This window comes from Symsagittifera roscoffensis, chromosome 1 (genome assembly GCF_963678635.1).
Source record: "Symsagittifera roscoffensis chromosome 1, txSymRosc1.1, whole genome shotgun sequence".
Taxonomy (NCBI): Eukaryota; Metazoa; Xenacoelomorpha; order Acoela; family Convolutidae; genus Symsagittifera; species Symsagittifera roscoffensis.
In genome coordinates, this window is record NC_087062.1 from 2,578,416 (window position 1) to 2,597,285 (window position 18,870).

The 18,870-nt window shown below is 33.6% G+C and overlaps 2 protein-coding genes across 3 annotated transcripts in view; both read right to left on the reverse strand.

Annotated features, from left to right (window-relative positions):
- LOC134856990 (sugar transporter SWEET1-like) overlaps window positions 1–18,870 on the reverse strand; it is a 468,950-nt gene that overhangs the window by 175,236 nt on the left and 274,844 nt on the right. The gene's annotated exons all lie outside the window — the stretch shown is intronic.
- On the reverse strand, window positions 6,256–10,923 carry LOC134854172 (uncharacterized). Its single transcript, XM_063870321.1, has 3 exons — window positions 10,126–10,923; window positions 7,636–7,750; window positions 6,256–6,809 (listed from the first exon to the last, which is right to left on the reverse strand). The coding sequence occupies exons 1-3, from the start codon at window positions 10,332–10,334 to the stop codon at window positions 6,591–6,593; spliced, it is 543 nt and encodes a 180-aa protein (XP_063726391.1). The 5' UTR covers window positions 10,335–10,923; the 3' UTR covers window positions 6,256–6,590.

Genomic DNA, 18,870 nt, shown 5'->3' on the forward strand with positions numbered 1-18,870 from the left:
GTTTCTAATGCTTCTTTTAATTGTTACCCGAATAACAGTCTTAGTTCCTTTACAAATTTTCTACCGGAACAATTACATCTAAAAGGAGAATGGGAGGTTACTATTTCAGAAATATCGTACCCTTCTTTGTACCAAAACGTTACAGAGGGAAAGTTTACTTTCGTAGATGGACGAGAAAGTCCTGAGGAAAAAAGAAAAATTCAACTGATGCATGTTGAACCTGGATTGTATCCAATTATTGTTGATATAGTTGTAGCCATGAATGACAAAGTTCGAAAACGTATAGGCGCACAAAAATATGAATATAACGGAATTTATGTATCAGTAGATAGGATTACACAAAAAGTTGCCATTCATTTACCTGAGGATCAATCAGTGTTTATAATTCAAAGTGCTGATTTGAGTCACATTTTTGGTTGTGATTTAGAACAAAATCAGACAGGTGTTATTATGAAAGGAAAAGGACCACATTATCCTCAGTATTCTTACGACATTATAAGAATACATTCCTTAATGATTTATAGTGATATTATAGAATATAATATAGTAGGCGATACAAAAACTCCATTACTGCGTTGTATTCCTTTCATTTCCAAAGTAAAAAATGGAGACATAATATCTACAGGACAGTACATGAACTATCAATCCTTCACAATTCTACAATTTAAAAAATTATTAAAAAACTATTTCCACAGCATAAAAATAGAACTAAGGGATACTACAGGTGAAAAAATTCCTTTTGTGTCCGTAGGAATTACACGAGTTGTCCTCTTGTTTCGCAAGATTTCGGATAATCATTTTTGATTTATACTTCATACGAAATGGTTGCTCAAAGTTCAGCTAATTTTCCTATTTTTTGTGGACATGCAAGGCAGCGTGGAAGAGGTTTTAATGCTCTTGTACAAACTCTTGGGAGAACTGCAATTCCCTTCATTAAAAAATATATAGTCCCAGCTGCAAAAAGAATTGGAGCAGATTTATTTGAAATTGCCGCTCCAGAGATTGGAGAAGTTGTCAGTGGACAAAAAAAACTCAAAACGTTTGCAAAAGATGTTGGAACAAAAACAGTTCGAAAACAGCTGATAGGTGGAAAAAAGAATTCCAAGCGTAGAACAAGAAGAACCATTTCTCAAAAGAGTAGTTCAAAAATCAGTCGCTCTCGCAAAGACATTTTTGACAAGATAAAATGAGTGTAAATCAAAGTAGTCATTTTTGGTACGGAGCGTTTACAAATTCTTCTTTGGAGATTTTTGATAAAGTCCCAGTTTTGGAAACAATTATGTCATCTTACACACAAGAAGTATTCCCCAGTACTTCTCTGGATGAAAGCAGTATTGAGTTTGAATTTGAAACGGATCGTAACCTATACTTGGATATGCGTGATACCCATCTTAGCTTGAAGCTTCAACTGTTCAAAGGAAGATTGTTTTATGCTTTCAAAAAAGAAAAAGCAGAACATAAAGCAAAATCGGAGGAAGATTCAAATGAGGAACCACAAACTTACTTAACTTATGTAAACAATCTACTACATTCTCTATTCTCAAACTGTGAAGTTTATTTTAACAATACAATGGTTTACAATGCCAATGGATTATATCCTCATAAGGCACAGATATCGAACGAATTCAACTCGTCAGCAGTGAGTAATAAAGGAATTCTTGCTTGTCATGGATACAGTTTTGAAGAAAATCCTGATGCATTTGATATGTATCCATTCACTGATAGAGCAAATTCCTTGGGAACAGGGATAACATTTTCACTCTATGGGAGGCTCGCCATTGATTTGTTTACTTGCGAAAAACTGTTGCTACCAAATACCAAAGTTCGAATTAAACTTATTCGAGCTAGACCTAATTTTTACATGTTATCTGATAATCCAAATGTCAGTCTGAAAATAGTTGATTGTTCACTGTTTACAAGAAGAATTTCAGTAGCTGAACCTAATCATCAATATTTGCAATGGAATCTGGAAAGGGAACCTGCTCATTACAATTACATGGAAACTATAGCAAGAACCTTTATCATTCCATCTCGTCAAAACCAGTTTATTCAAGAAAATTTTTTCAATAATGCCCCAATCAGAAGGATAGCTGTTGCAATGAAAACAAATTCGGCTGTTCCGGGATCTTTTGATGAAAATCCTTTCAATTATCAACAATTTCATTTGAGAGAGCTTAGAATTATTCGGGGTGGAAGAGCAAGTATTTCATAAGATACAACTTCTCCTTGTCGACCCTATGTTACAACAATGAAAGCAATGCAGTTTAACGAAGATTTTCCAGCTCTTCCTATGGAAGATTTTCAAAATCACTATATTCTAGTTTTCGACTTGACTTCACTACAGGATGCCGCTGAACACTTGCATTATCCAGAACTTAGTGGAGAAAGCTTGAGATTAGAAATATTTTTCCAATTTCCCTTGGAGCAAGTAACGGAAGTGATAGTCTTGGGAGAAAGACTATCAAATATTCAAATTGACAAATTCGGAACAGTCGTTAAAAATGTTTAATCGAGTTTTCAGGTTCCTATAAAACTATTGTAACTTTTTTGGGACTTTTCTTTGTTATTATCTCTGTACTATCTATATTGTTTTTCTTCAGACCTAAAACTCCAGAAAAAATAGAGAAGGAATGCTGTTTAGTTGAAAACCCGAGACATTTTTCAACCTAGACTGTAAAACAGTATTCAATAATTTTTGCCCACTATATAAGGCTTGTGTATGGGACTTTGTTGATTCAATTCCTAAATGTGTGTAAGTCATTATTCTTCTTTTTTTTAACCTAAAGTACACTATCAAACTATCAATTTAATTTTTAGCTGTAAATCAGCTTACAATTGCAAAGATGGATACTTTTTCATTTTTGCAAATTATTGAAAGAATTCCAGAGCTCAGGTTCAAGTACATGGGGTCATACCCTTCTGATACAGTACCTCAACTAACAAAAGACTCTTTTGCAATTATTAACTCAGCCCCAAGCAATGATAGAGGAGAACACTGGATTATGATTGCGCTACTACTTTGCAAATTCTTTGGGAAGAAAGAGATCAACTTACCCCTTTTTGACGAAAAAGTTTCGACGAATGGTTCCTCGAAAGCTACAAAAGACTGATAATTTGTGTGGTTTTTACGCAATTTATTCAGCTTTTCTCCTTTTTAAATTCTTCCAAAAGAACTTGAATAATGTTCATGATGTGTATGTTTTGAATTTTATCATTAAATTCATGTAAAAGTGCATTTTTTTTGTTAGTGTAAATTTTTGCAGTAATTTTACTATACGATGTAGTGAATTGTTTGACTATTTATGTAATTTAACTTTTTAAATTCCTTAAATGTTTTAGGAAAAGCATCTTAGCAACTAACCCTTTGATGAAATACGGAGAATGATGATGGAATATGGATGTTGTAGTCCCCCAATTGAAAGATTTAACGATAGAGTAGATAAATTTACGAAAATTGTAACCAACTTCTAGTAAATTGTAAAATTTTCTTAAAAGTTTACTCTGAGAAAGATGGAAAAATTATTACACAAAAATATCAGAACCAAAAAAAATGATACTATGTTTTTCTCAGTGTAAACTTTTACCGTGGCAGAGCAATTGATAAATTTGGATGATAACTTTTTGGAAAATTTGGAAATTTTAAAGAATTTTTTAAAGATTAAAGACAAAGTGATAAAAGAGAACTGAAATGAATCGTAGCAAGAAATATGACAGAATAAATAAACCAGTTGATGTAAAAATAAGTGAGATAATTATGTGAAAAAAGATAAATTAAGTCACAAAATTAACAAGTGTAATGAACCTGTCATCCGTTCTCCAGATAAACTGCGGAAAAAAGATTAAGTAGGATACAAAAGTAATCAACCGTGAGGAGCTGTCAAGATTCCCCTGATATCCCGTGGAGCGGAATAACTAACCTGTCAAAGATAATCCCCTCTTAACAATTTTCCCCAGATAACCTGAAGGAAAATAAATAACATGAAATAAGAATTTAAGATTCTTTCGAGAAAAAAAATATCCTGTGATATATTAGTTTATGATTCCATACTCTAAATCAAAACTTAATTTTCGTCGAAACTTACCATCTGAAACTTACCATCCAAAAAAAAATTTTTAATTTTTAAAAAAAAAATTGTTTTTTCAAGATAAATATGTATTTGCAAGTAAAACTTTAAAAATTTTCAAAAAATTTTCTGAAACTTACCTTCTGAAACTTACCATACCGAATTTTTGTAAGACATGATAGTCCTTACATATCACAAATCGTAGAAGTTAGCTAAGAAACGCAAGTATCGGCAAAATCGAGCTCAAAAAATTCGGGCGCCAAAAATTTTTCTGAAACTTACCATCTGAAAGCTCGTATCTTAATACATTGGGAAACCTATTCTCTATCTTAATACATTGGGAAACCTATAGCCTATGTCAATACATAGGGTGACGACCGGATAGTCTATAGCCTATGTTAATACATGGGGGCCGTCACCACCCCCCCCTCCCCCCCGGCTGAACTGCCCCAACATATACTACTTACATTCCTCACCCAATATTTCATCATACATTAAGTTTTGTAAAAAAAACTACTTAACAGACCGATTCCAGTTGGTAACAATAGACAAATTCAACTCAGATAAAAAACCATTGAAATATGGGGGCTCATTGTTTTTTTCTCATTTAAATTATCCACATGCATCAAATGTGCAATTTTCAAAACTGTCCGTTACGCAGATGATACCGCTCTGATGTCTAATTTGCATGACAATTTTCTGCAGATCGAACTCGACTAAATTTACTATTGATTAGGAGCAAATAAACTTACTTTGAATATTAAGATAAATGAATGCTAATCAATAACATTCAAAAAGTCATCTCATGACGGCGTTGATACCTGACGGCGTTGATATTGCCAGTCAAAAATGAGTTAAATATCATGGTTTACATGTTGAAGATAAACTTCCTTTTAAGTCTAACGTAAAATATGTTTGTTCAGCTGTGTCCTAACTGTTAAGGATTTCGTTTAGACTCAGATAGTTTTAAAGCAAATTTTTGCTTCTGCGTTTTTATGACTCGTATAAGAAACCTAAATTTTTTTCTGGACTTTTGGTTTCTGGTCGCTCAAATAAAACTGATTTATACAGAATCATGCTGCTGCAAAAATTTCACAAGATTGCCTAAATTTAAAAGCAGCTAAGAATCTAGCAATCATTTTTTGTCAAGGAAGAACTTTTGGATGTCTATAAATTTTTCATGTATGACTCTACTCAAGCCTACAATGAAATCAACAGCTTGTTTAAATTCCGATTACTTTTCAAATTTTTTTGTTGAAAACGCAAATAACCGTAAATCCAGATCAAGTGATCCGAACCTTTTATACTTAAAGCCAGTTAAAACTAAGTTCACCCAAAAATCATTCAAAAACAGGTTTTCTCATATAACCCTATGAAATTTTGAAACTTGATCCCTTCCAATTGGGACTCAAGTGCTTCTATCAAAAACTTTGTTCATTTTTAAAATAAAATTTCCTAACATTTGATAATCAAATAGAAAAATTGTTTTTCTAATTATGTGCCTTTGTGTGATTACAAATATAATTATGCGGAAAGCTATCTATCGCCAAATGAGCCAAGATCAATTTGACATAATGTCCCGCACTTTGAAAAATGAAATCAACTGAAGATTTTCAAAAATTAGATTTTTCTTGTTCTTATTTCAAAATATGTTCCGACTCAAAAAACTATTTTGATATTTTGCGCGTGAATGTCGTCTATTCAAAAACATTTGAACAACGCTTAGGTCATATGCAATAAACGGCTCAAATCAAAACTTTTACTTTTTGACTTGAAACTAAATTAGTTGATTTTGAATGGCTAATTTTAAATAATCAAATTTAAGCAATATGTTTAGGTATTTCAAAATTTCCTCTCCTCGTTCAATTTAAATAAAATTTGCTAACGTTGCGTTTAAATGCTGAACAATTGAAAATTAATTTGATTGGCTGATCATTCCATTTTTGAATCAAGTTGAGTTGCTTGGGGGGGGGGGGGGGGGGGGGGGATATATGTGATGCAAATTTTCAACCATTTTTGTGGGAAAAACAGCATCACACACGCACGTCCTAGGGCATTTCGAATACTCAAGGCTTCACCCTGGTCCAAGCAGCCCTGATCTCTCAAAATGAAAGGCTTAAAACAAATGATTACAAAAGAAAGAATTTAAATGATGTGCATAAACATTAAAAATGTATTGTTCTAAGACTGTATTGAAATAATGAAACATTTAGAAAACATATATATTTTTCTCATGGTCAATTTGGGCTCTTAACATTTACAAATCTTCACGTTTTCTTGTGTTTGTTTTTCACAGCATTTTTTCAACACCATTGTACAAATAAAAAAATGGAGCTTATTTTTTTCGCTAATTTTTCATTTGACCTCTCATGCAATATATTAAAGATAGATCACTTCATTGTCAAGTTGATTCAATCCAATCCATTGAAAAGCTTCAGTTGTTAGCTTTTTTGTTATCATTTTTTTCTCTTTGAAATACAGGCATGCCATTGTGGTCAGTGGTCCGTAAATGTATTGAGATTGGTCTCAGTCGTCCATACAAGCGGCCACTAGTACGGCTATAGCGAATGCGGCCACAATGAATGTGGACATGAAGCAGAGCCATATGACATAGAGACACCAGTCGGCCTCCGTGTCTGCTCCGTTGTACTGGGTGAAGGCTGTCTGGGCCAGGGTGGAGGAGACAGTGATTAGCCCCACTACTGCAGCCGCCCCAATCACACTCGCCACACCCAACACCTTACTCTGTAACAGAATTAACTTTGATTATAACTGCGTTTGACAGATTATAATTGATATAACAAATAAATGTTTCAATATTCGCAAAACAACACAAAAAAGCGAGTAAAAAGTTACAATTTCCATTTAAACAAGAACGTAGAACAAAAAATTAATGTTAGGAGCTTACTCTGAAACGGTATTAACATAACTGTTTATAAATGATTGTAATCTATTATATCAGAAATCACTAATGACTGATTACTACGAAACATTAATATAACTGATCGTTCTTTCGTTATCGGCAGAACTGTCCGAAAAATCAATTAAAAACAAGATGACTCAATTTGAAAAAGCACATAGAACAGAAAGCCACGCCTAGAAACAGCATTGGTTAATTCAGACAAAAATTATTAGTTTTTGTATTAACCAATGTGAAATGCTCAAAACACCCTGTAAAACACATCAATTGGGTGCGACGTAGAAAATAATGACAATTATCAACATTTAAGGGTTTTTGACGGAGCTGCGGCCAAAAACAGGTCGTATTTTTCAACACATAACTACTTTGATGCTAACTAACGGAGGAGAAGTTATGACAGTTCAGAAATGTTTTCATCGCGATTTGATAAATTAAACTTCTCTCATCAATGTTGTCTATTGTCTAAAGTTTTAACAAATTGTTCCGCTCACCGACTACTGAAAACGGATCTGTAGAGCCAATGGTACTCTCCCAGAGGCCGTACTTAATTTAGTTTAGAGTTTGTTTTCTAATTATACTAAAGTTCCTTGTGTATTTCAGCTGGTTGAAAACAATTCAAAGTATCAGTATTATAACTGTTATGAGTTTGACCTTGATGCAGATGGACAAGTAGAAGAATATTAAGAGTGCCACTCCTATGAGGTCACTGATCACCACAAACGTCCTCATGGTCACATAGTCCCCCCAGTCATGGCCCATCGCATCTCTAAACACCACATGTTCATTAATTGTATGGTCACTCAAAAGTTTTCATCGTTATCGCAAACCATCTCTAACTGTATGATTACTCGGCCCCCTCCCCCCAAATGATGAAAAGGAAAATTTTTAAAATAATAATAGTCTGAGTAATAAAAGGCGGAAATATTGATGCGGCTGACCAAAAATGAAAGAGTCGTCTTCGACTGGGTTATTTTCATTTTGATGGGTTAATTTATATCGGATGGGTTATTTTATATCCAAATTTTATTGATTAAATTGATTCATTGTTCCGGATATCAGCCCCAGTAGCAAGACTTTGCTGTATTGTTTTTGCTGTACTTTCACGTTTCCAATAGACCCATTACCTAAACTGTTTCGACACTTTCTTTCATTACTTGAGCATCTCATTTGTTACTTTGAAAGTTACAAAGTTCTATAAATATATACAGGGTCGGACGCCCCCGACCCCCCCCCCCTCTGAGGGATTCGACCCCCCTGTAGACCCAAAAGAGCGTATATATACAGGGGTGGACGCCCCCCCCCCCCCACTCCTCAGGGATTCGACCCCCTGCCGATTTGCTGGTCGGTCTCCCTTTGTACTATTTTGAGATGTCCATTTTTGGCTGATTGACCCCGAAATTTTTCTAAAAGTGCCTTTAGCGCCAAAATATACTAATTTTGAGGGGGAGCGCACGTCGAAAAACGCAATTTTTTGGTCATAATTTTTCATAAAGTGCCTAAAAACGTCTTTTTTGGCCTGTTTTTTTTTCAAATTTTTGTGGCGCAAAAACAGCCTGAAGAATTGTAGTTTTGCCCTGAAACGACAAAAAGATTTTTTAATTGTCTTTTTTGAGATTCAAGAAAGCCAAAAACATCCGACCAGATAATAAAAAACGAAACTACGAAACTAGGATAGCCGGTTACTGTGCAAGTAGCACAGAATGTTCTGACCATAGTCTAAAAAATACAAAAATTAAAAAAGTTTTTTTTTTCAAATTAGTGTGTTTTTTTCTGCCTGATGTAATGAAAGAATTTGAACAAAAAACAGAAGTTAAGATTATTTGACAGTCATAGTAAAATTGGCAAAAAATGAAGAAAAATGATTCAAGATAACAAAAAAAAACGAAAAAAAAAATTTTCCAGAAACTGCTGTCGTTTTGAAGTTTTTAACTACCGGTAACAAAAACTCCAAAAACATTGTTACTTGAGTAAAATTAAGTTTTCTCGGCCTGATTAAAGCAAAAATATGCTATTGAAAGCCTGCTCGTTTGCATTATTGGCTCGATATTAGACTTAAAATCAAAATATTTACAGTGACAACGTTTTGGGATTTTTTAATGCTGTAAAATCGCAAATGAAAGGCCTTCAATATGATATATTATCCCATTCCCATATTTATTTTAGGTACCTGATTTTGCGTCACAAGAAGCCTATCACACAGCCCAACAAAGTAAATTTCAGTAAATTTTTTAAAGTTAGTTTTGAGCACAGATTCTGAATTTTATATAGTAAAAATCACATTTCTTGACTATCAAGAAAAAGTATTTTCTCTTATACAGGTTTTTAGAGATTTAACCCTTCTAAAACTTTATTGGGCTATGTAATAGGCTTCTTGTGATATATATAGTTTTTATCAATTAATAAGTAGTGTCAGCGTACTTTTTGATTATTTAAAAAAACCAAAGTGACCCATTTTTGGGGTAAAATTTTGGTTGCGAATTTCGGCGAAAAAAATTACACCATATTAATTCTGATGAAATTCTAAGCAACTTTTTTCTCTTCACTTTTTGTCTAATTTTAACCCAATTTGAAAAAAAACGTGTTTGAAAACTCAAGTTTTGTTCTTTTTGTCCGGATAATTTAAATCAGCACTGTATGTTTAAACAATAAATGCAAAAGTGAATGGTTTCTGTTAGAAACCGTTTAGGTTTGGTTTCTTTTTAATACAAACTGACGTCAATGTCGATACGTCATAATGAGCAACTCTATGCCTAGTTTTTCCTCAAAATCAGAAATGTGTGTAAAAAGAGGAATACTGCGCGTGAATCAGTGTTTGCTGCTAAACTAGTTTGTTTTGCTGACATACAGTGACATAGAGTGAGATAAATGTCTCAATTAGGGAAAATCAACCACAGATTACGCGTCGCTTTACTGCAGTCAATCAATTGCTCGTCATTTTTGCTGCCTCTACAAATCTGCCAATCAAAGTCTGCTAAAAGACCTAGGTTTCCCGTTTTATGGGGCAAACCGGTCTCCTGAAAAACCGATCCCTAAATTAATTGGTATAAAAATGATTTAAAAATTATTTCGTGTGAAAATTATTTCGTGTGAAAACTAATTTAGTCTTCAAAAATATGTGTGAAAAATGATTTGTTTGCTCACGCGTCTTTTTTGTCGACGTATTCGCACTTCCAGTCGACCAGTGCAGTCTTGGAGCAGAAGTGCCACAGTCCTCCCACATGGAAGGAGACGCCTGTTTCCAGGTACCACACAATGGGCACGTGGAAGGCGGCAGACAGGAGGACGAAACAGAGGGAGGAGATCAAACCCCCCACTGAACTGACCTTCCGAAGCATCGCCATCACACACATTGTTACTCACTGCACAATTGGAAAATTATAACACAATTAATAACTATGGTATGAATTATACCAAAGTTTATAACAATGAGGCAAAAAATGCGGACCAAGAGCAAAATCAGCAGGATTTAACGCTGTAAGAATAAAAGAGAGCAAGAGAAAATTATCAAACTTAAGAAAAAAAATTAAGATTTCTTGCCGATTATATGAGGAAGAAGTATTGGCAATGGTCGAAGAATCTGGAAACTTTTGCAAATAAATACAAAATTTAATATAATATAGTATAAATTTTAGTTTTTAATGAATTCAGAAAAGTATGGTCTTGACTCCTTATTTTTCGAGATATTCAAGCAGCTTAACAGAAGCAATAGAAAATAATAAAAACTCTTAAGTTTCCTTCGTTAAATCAATATTTTTGCATTCAGATAACTGGCACCTGCTGGTTGGTAGGCAAAACACTGTACTTATCTCTTTGTTAGGTGGACTTCACCGTTTGAGCTGGTTATAATAATCATAACCAGGAAAAACCAGAAGCACGTGCTTGAAACAGCGGCAGGTGCTGCCAGTACTATTTGAATATGTGATACAGAAAGAAAGAAAAAAAACGGCAATGAAACTGAAAGCAAATGGAGGTCCAAAGCATAAAATCTAGATTTCAAGAAAACGGTCATAAACATAAAATTCTTACGCAATCTAAGATTGACACGCAGACAAAAATTATTTTATAGACAGCAAAAATTACACCTGATGAAAATGTAAAACATGTACCGGCAAACTAAGATAGCGGAAATAAACCATTAGTGAGAGTACTCGTTAATTTTTAAGATCATTTCATTATCATTTCCACAAAGAACTTTATAGAGACTATGAAATTTGAAATTAAGGAATACTTTTTTCTATTTTTCGCGAAGATCCTTCTATGGCAACCTATGGAAAAAAAACATGGAAACAATTTAAATTTATTTGATTTTAAAATTCTAACCATTATTTTATTACATTACGAGGCCAAACTGTGCATTCTCTGCATTGTAAGCAGAATCCTTAACAGGCCAAAATCAGATGTATCGCGGAATCCGCAACATTGCTACTTTTTTTTGATCTTCTATGCTGTTTTCGTTTCCACAAACAAATACCTAAATAATTGTATCGCTCAAAATCGCTCGAAAAATAGGCGAAATTGCGGAATCCGCACTTGTATTTGCGGAATCCAGAACAGTTTTTGGAATCCACAAACAAATGATAAAACATTTGTATCGTTAAATTGAGCTGTTGCGGAATCCGCAACTGTAAGTGGAATCCGTAAATTGTAAATGGAATCCGCAAATTGTATGTGGAATCCGCATTTTGCTTGCAGATTCCTTTTACATATAATTATATGTGTAGTGGCCTTTGAAATTATATCTTTTAAATACATGATTTGATTTCACTAGAATAGAAATTTACTAGAATGGATCAGTGTTTGGGATTAATTGAATCCCAATTATTGACCAGTATTTGGGATCGATGAAATCCCAAATACTGAACTAATTCGACGATTTGCTATGCGTTGGGTTTCTAATCACTCTTAACCTATTGACTCCAAATAAGGGATATTTTCCATATTTATTCCCCATTATTCCAGTTTTTGGGATTACATCAATCGCAAATACTGACCAGTATTTGAGATCGATGGAATTCCAAATACTGACCTAATTGGCGATATGCTGTGTGTTGTGTTTCCATACACTCTCAACCCAATGACTACAATTACTGCATTTATTCGGCGTTATGCTACCAAAATCAGTATTTGGGATTGACGCAATCCCAAATACTGACCTAATTTGTCAATTTGCTGTGTGTTCCATATACTCTCAACTCAATGACTCCAAATATTGAAATAATTCAGTGTTGTGCTTCCAAAATACTAAAAGATGACATCCACCGATTTAGATAACCAATGTTTTAAAACTTGTTCGTGGATTCTGCTGACAATGGTTAAATCTTTGCTTTTAAATTCCGCATTGCTAGAGATAAGAATTCCAGCTGACCTTTTAATTGTTCAGATGCAAGTTCAGTATTGAACAAAATTCGGAATCCACTTAGTTTGCTGAATCCACTTACATTTGCGAACTCCGCTTACAATTTGAGGAATCTACTTACAGTTGCGGAACCCAGAACAACTAGCTATATTTGCTTGTTGCGGAATCCGCAACAAAACAAATTTGACGACAAAACTGACGTTAAAGGTATATGTTTGCGGAATCCACTGAAATTTTGTTCGTGTAATCCACTTACATTTTGAAACATGTTTTAAGACTTTTCTGTGGAATCCAGGAACATACATACACAAAATTGTGCTCCTATCCAGTGCACAGTTTGGCCTCGTAATGTATTTGTAAATAAATAAATCAGAAAAGTTCTGTGACTTGCACTTGCTTAATATTATTAAGTATCATTTTGCCATTAAAGTGTATATATTTTTTTATAGAACAGGGCGAAGGCTAAAAGTACGAAGAGCTGTCAACATGAGTTTTTTAGTTTTGAAACGTTTTTTTTCATATTCCTCAAAAAATTATCTTTTTTGTTGTTTTTGTCAAAAATTGCGAATCATCTTAAGCTTTGTGGTTAGTTCTACTAAACCGATTTGAACTAGTTTTCTTTGATGAACGGTAGAAAAAGGAATGTTCATCAAACTGAGTATTTTTTATTACGATAATTGAAAATGGGAAGGTTCTTAATATTCGTTTGCGTTTTTGTTTTATTTTTCTTTTTTTTTGTTTTCCATGAAAATCAAGTGCCACATTTAATTATTGGAATGAGTCAAGAGATATATCAAATTAAAGTTGTTTCAGTCGTGATTTGCACATCTTTCAAAAAACTTTCAAAAAATTGTTTCCGTGTCCGGAAAAAATAGATTGAAGATTTTTGTGTTTTTGTTAAATTTCGAGCAAGTGAAGCAATCGAGTAACGCTCGTTATATGAATTTTTATTTTTTGACTTAGGATTTTAGGCAAATGAAACTTGATTTTACTAAGACCAGACTGCTCATATATCAGGACACAGCGCTAAACGTTTCGACTGCGCCGTTACCAATATCGAATTGTTTTTGGGGAAAAAATAATGAACAACTATCAATTTTGGACAATATCAAAGATCAAGAGTAAAAAACTTGAGCTTTACAAAATAAGGACGACCAATTAGCTAGCTGCTTTTCAAGTGGGAACGGTTTTGTTGAGTGAGATAAATCGCTATGCAAAAATAGTTCGTGTTACAATCTTAGAAGTATGAATAAATGCTTCAAAGCGCATAATTTAATGCAAATTTCAAAATCGCAGAACTTTACAAACAATATCTTTTTACAATTGAACTGAGGAAACTGATATTGATTTGTTTAATTTTTTTTTTGATAAACACTATGATTTTGATTGCAGAAAATTGACCTCAATGAAATATGGAACCATTTTGTTGCGCGTGATAATTCGTCACTCATAAATAGTTCCCTTCCGTTCCAGCGTTGAATAAAATCTTCAAAGCACGCATAAATTGGTCCAAAGCATGGCCAAATTGTCATTTTTCAAACTCCAGATTTTTGCTGAAAATGATCAGAGGTAAAATACCTTTTTAAGTTTGATTTCAGGTCGATATCTTCAATGAGTCGATACCTTCAATGGGGTTTAAAAAATTGTTTAATTTCGATCGCCAAAAATTGGTAGAAAAAAAACCCACCCCAAGCATAAATGTTCTATTTTCTTCAAAAGTCAGAACGAAAAACTAGTTTTGGATATTTCTTTTAGAAATTACTTGGCTATAAAAATTGTCTTAGGAAAAACAAAACTGTGCAAAAAATTAGAAAATTTTGTAAGCTTTCAACAAAAGTTCAACTTGTTTGCTTATCATTCGTTTCATTGAAGACAAATATTGTGGATTGTACCCATTTCGAAAAATTTCAAAGTGTTTGTGTAGTTCTCTAATCAAACCACGCGTTAAAATTGACACCAAATTCAATCAGCCAAAGAAAAAAGTCGTAGTTTTTTTATGGTACATTCGATGACATTCTACGCTACTTGCTCAGCAACCAGCTATCTTTGTTTGATTTGCACATACTAAGCTGCACAAATGCAAGATCGCAAATTCTCTTCGAAAGCGCACAGTCTATTGCGCTTAACTGTACCAATACAGCTAAAGGCTTTTTTCAACCCAAATAAATTGGCCTCAGGTAAAAAATGTTAGTTAAAATTGCTAGTTGAAAAAATGATAGCCGTCTGGAGAAAAAAAATTAGGTATACTCCATTCTTTTTACTTAACTTTTTTTCATTTTTTTTTCGGAAATCAGAACGTTTAATTTAGGTTTATATTCATTGAATTTAACACATTTTAAGCAATTTAAAATCATTGGGTCTCAATCATATATATATATTTCAGTTTTATACAAACTTTTGTTTGCTTTTGATCCAAAAAAAATCAAATTATTCCCATACTATGAAACTAGCATGGTTACGTTTCTTCCGAACAATGGAGTTATTATGGCTGAGAGAGCAAGTGTCTTGTAACGGAAATAGACTTCTTCACCGTAAGCAACTTTGCTTACAAGAAATTGATTTTGCTTTATTTTTGAACCCCAACAACTTCAAAGTTCCATCCCACTTGGATAGGAGGATTGCTTTTGCAGACTGAGGTCCATGGTTGGAATCGCGGCGGGACCTTTTCGTTGCCAAATTGTAATAAATTTTTTTAAAAATTCTTGTAAAAGTTGAATAGTCGGACTATCGTTTGTTTGCTCAAACTTAGCGAGTTTATGCGACCGATCACGGATTTTTTTTGTGCTATAAGCAAGTTTCAGGGCAGTCACAAGTGTCGTTAACAGAAGGTTCAGAAGGACTTGAGTTTATTAAAGCTTTTCTAGAAAAATTTTTTTTCGGCTCATTTCAAGTCTGCTCAAAAATTGGCGGCTTTGTTTCCACATCGTAAGTTTTATTGAGCTGTTAATTTAAAATTGAAATGTTGGCTTGCTAAGCTGACTGAGACTGTTTTTTCAAGATACTTCGCTTTTTTGAGCCTTGAATTTTTGAATAATTTTTAAGATTTTTCAAAATATTTCAGTTTTCTCAGATAATATTCAACCCATTTTTACAAAAGTGGTTTCAATTGAACGACCACCTGATCCACTGTGTGCCTGAATACTCTGCTGGAGTCTTTTTATCCCGCTGATTTCATCCTTCGAAAAATCTATGGGGGAATATGTGACCCACACTTTTATTTTTTTTCATTTTCTCGAAAACTACCTCTCTCATATCTGTAGTTTTGGTTTTAATTGATAGAACGGTTTTTGAAAGCTCCCTGCAAAAAAGGCTACGCCTAAATTTCTTACTCAATAAGTTATGGTGCTCGGAATAGTCAAAATTGTTTTGTATTTGACCGTTTTTTGAATCGTTTTCATTTTCTTGGAAACTAACATCTCAAATCTGACCTTGTGGGTCCAATTAAGATACCGAGTAACGAAATTGTCATCTGCATTTTTTACACAAAAATTTGTTGCCCTCGCAAAAATCCTTTTTTGTTTTTTTTACCGTTTTTTAAACTTTATGAATTTTCTCGAAAACTACCCAGCCATATCTAAGACTTTGAGTAGAATTCAAAAAAAAACTCGGAAGTTCGCCTATTTTTGCGTATTTGCCCAAGTTTTTCTGAGACTAAATTTTATGGCCCTCATAAAAGTAAAAAATTTGATTTTTTGACGTTTTTTTTTGTTATTTTTGTAAATATTAGACTTTGCTCAAGAGCTACCCTCCCAAATCTCAGACTTTGAGTTCAATCGAAACTACATTTTGCTTGGATTCCTTTTGATTAAACATCTACGCCCTTTTTCTTCACACAGAAAGCTAATGTTTTCGGAATATCAAGCTTTTGATATGTTGACCGCTTTTTGGACTTTTCTAGCTCACTATCCAGCCAACTCTGATATCATAGGTTTAATCGAAACAACATATTGTTAAAATCATCCTTCATCATTGGCTTGACCCAAAGTTTTCTGAAATAAACTGAGTTTCTTTGCAATTTTGTTTCTTTTTGTCTAGTCAAGTTCAGTATTTGCATCTTTTCTCGGTTGGTTCAAAGTTTTGCAGGAGATTTGAATAACTTTCCGTTTTGATTAGCCATTATAGTTTTGGCGCTTGCTCAAAAACGTATTTATTTCTTTTTTCAGAAAAATAGGAGTGAGTTCAGCTTCTCATTTGCTATTTAGAAGCCAATTGCTTTTTGATTTTTTTATAGAATTGTACTTCTTAGATCACAAAGAATCAATTAATCAAATTCCAGACACAAAGCGGTTGTTAATTCTGATTTTTTTTCGTATTTCTTTATTCAACAGTTGTCGTGGAACCGTTGTTGTCCATTGAGAAAGCATTTTTGAATCTCTTGGACAACCAATTGTGGAAACCTGGTGGATTGGTAACCATCGAAAAAGAAAAACTGCCGACTCATGATGTCTGTGCGCATTCGATTGACCTGAAATGTTCCACAGAATCCTTCGCATTCGATAAACCCAGCACATCTGAAACTCAAAAGCAACGTCCAGTTGTATCCTTTTCCATAGAAAAAAGCTAAAGCTTTTTCGGGTTAAGTTGTTTAACAGAATCACTTGAATCACTTGTATCTTGGCTCATTATGAAATCAAATTTAAATGCGTTCCCGGCCATTTTAGCGTGGAGGTAATGATTATACCTTGGACGGTGGTTCTGGGTTCGAGTCTAACCAGGACCTGTTTTTTTTTTTCGGCTTAGTTATCATATCTGGAATCTTTTTTATGTCTATATTTTTGATGCTTTTAGTGTTTGATTTAATCCTTTAAATGTAGTTATACTTAACTTGATTTCGTTTTTTATGTTGAAGTTTCGTTTGTTGATATTTCTTTTTTACGTTATGGAAAAATACTTTCAAAATTATTGAAAAAATTTTAGTTTTTCTCAGAAATTTCTATGGATTTTGAAAAAATGGTTTCAATAGAAAGACAGCGTGACTTCTAGATTGCCTGCATAATCATTCCTGCCTTCGAAAATGTCTCTAGGCGAAAATTGGACCGATACTTTTTTTTTGTTTTCTCAATTTTCTCGAAAACTTAACTCTCAACTTGAGATTACGTGTTCTATATACAAAAAGATTTTGGAAACTTAACCTGCTTTGGCGGTTAAGCCCAGTTTTTGTTACACAAAGTTATGGCCCTCGGAAACTTTTGAATTTTGAACAATTTTTGAAAACTTTAGGGTTTTCCCGAAAACTAAGATCCCAAATCTGATATTTTTGGTTCAATCGAAGTAATGGTTTGTGAGAAGTTCAAAAGTTAGCAAAACTGACTACTACAATTTTTTTGGACAATAGTTATTGCCTCGGAAAAATCAAACACTGACTTTTCTCGAACATTTTTCTCCCAAATCTGAGTTTTTGCATTCAATCGAAAAAACAAGTTGTGTGAACCTCTTCTGTATAAGAAGCTACGCTGAATTTTTTTTACACAAAAATCTGCTATATTTGTCTGAAAGATCAGTTTTTTGAAAAGTTCTGAACGTTTTTTTTTGGAATTTTTTTGAATTTTCTCAAGAACTACTATATGAATTTAAAGCAAAAAATTGAAAGCATTAGGTTTATATCAAAAGATTTATGTCTTAAAGTTTTTTTTTGGTTCTGAAGATCATGAACGGAATAGCATTGTAAATTGCAAAAAAAAAACAAACGCCCCCTAACGTTTATCAAACAGTTTTTACAATTGTTTAGCTTCAACTTAAGGGCTAGCTAAGTGTTGTGTCAATTAGTTTTCAGTTACATTATTTTGTTGTTTCAATTGACCGTTTTCTAGCTACAGGGGGACGATTTATCAGTACCTCAGAAATAAGCTTAAGAGAGGTTTGTGGGACCGTGTGTAGTCCTTCTTGATGCGGTCTGGCTTACAATCAGCAAACTTGTTGTTGACAAATAGCGTCTAGTATCGATTTTGGTCGAACTTTGGTTTCTGTCGACCAATATAACTTGCGTCAATGATCCGACATCGTTCCGCCATACGGTAAATAGACCTAGGCTAGCACCTCTTATAAAGTTTGGTTAAAAAACAAGAACTAGATCATTCAAAATTACGAAGGAATAAAAAAAGTACGTAATAATTGAGTGAACTTTTATGTTTTTTTTTTCTCAAAAATTTCACAAACTTGTTCAATTTACCTAAATTTTGTTAGTTTCATTAGTACAGGGTGTTCCAAAGCCTATGAGATTTTTTTAAAATCTGTCATTTCTAACTGAATTGACGTGGACACATGAAAATTTAACACGCTATAGACGAGATGTGGAAATTTTTATAAAGTATAAATTATTCACTTCAAGAGATGTTGAAAATGTTTCCCGCCATATTCTTGACATTTGATCATTCGCTTGTGACTTGAGGCTGTAGCAGCAGAAATCTGATTCTGTATCATCCCACGGCAGAAAATTTCAACGCTTTTGATCAGTTCGGCAGTGGTCCTGGGGTTTTCGCGATGAACTGTAGCACAACCTTAACCCCGGAACCAGTAGTCAAGGCAATTAA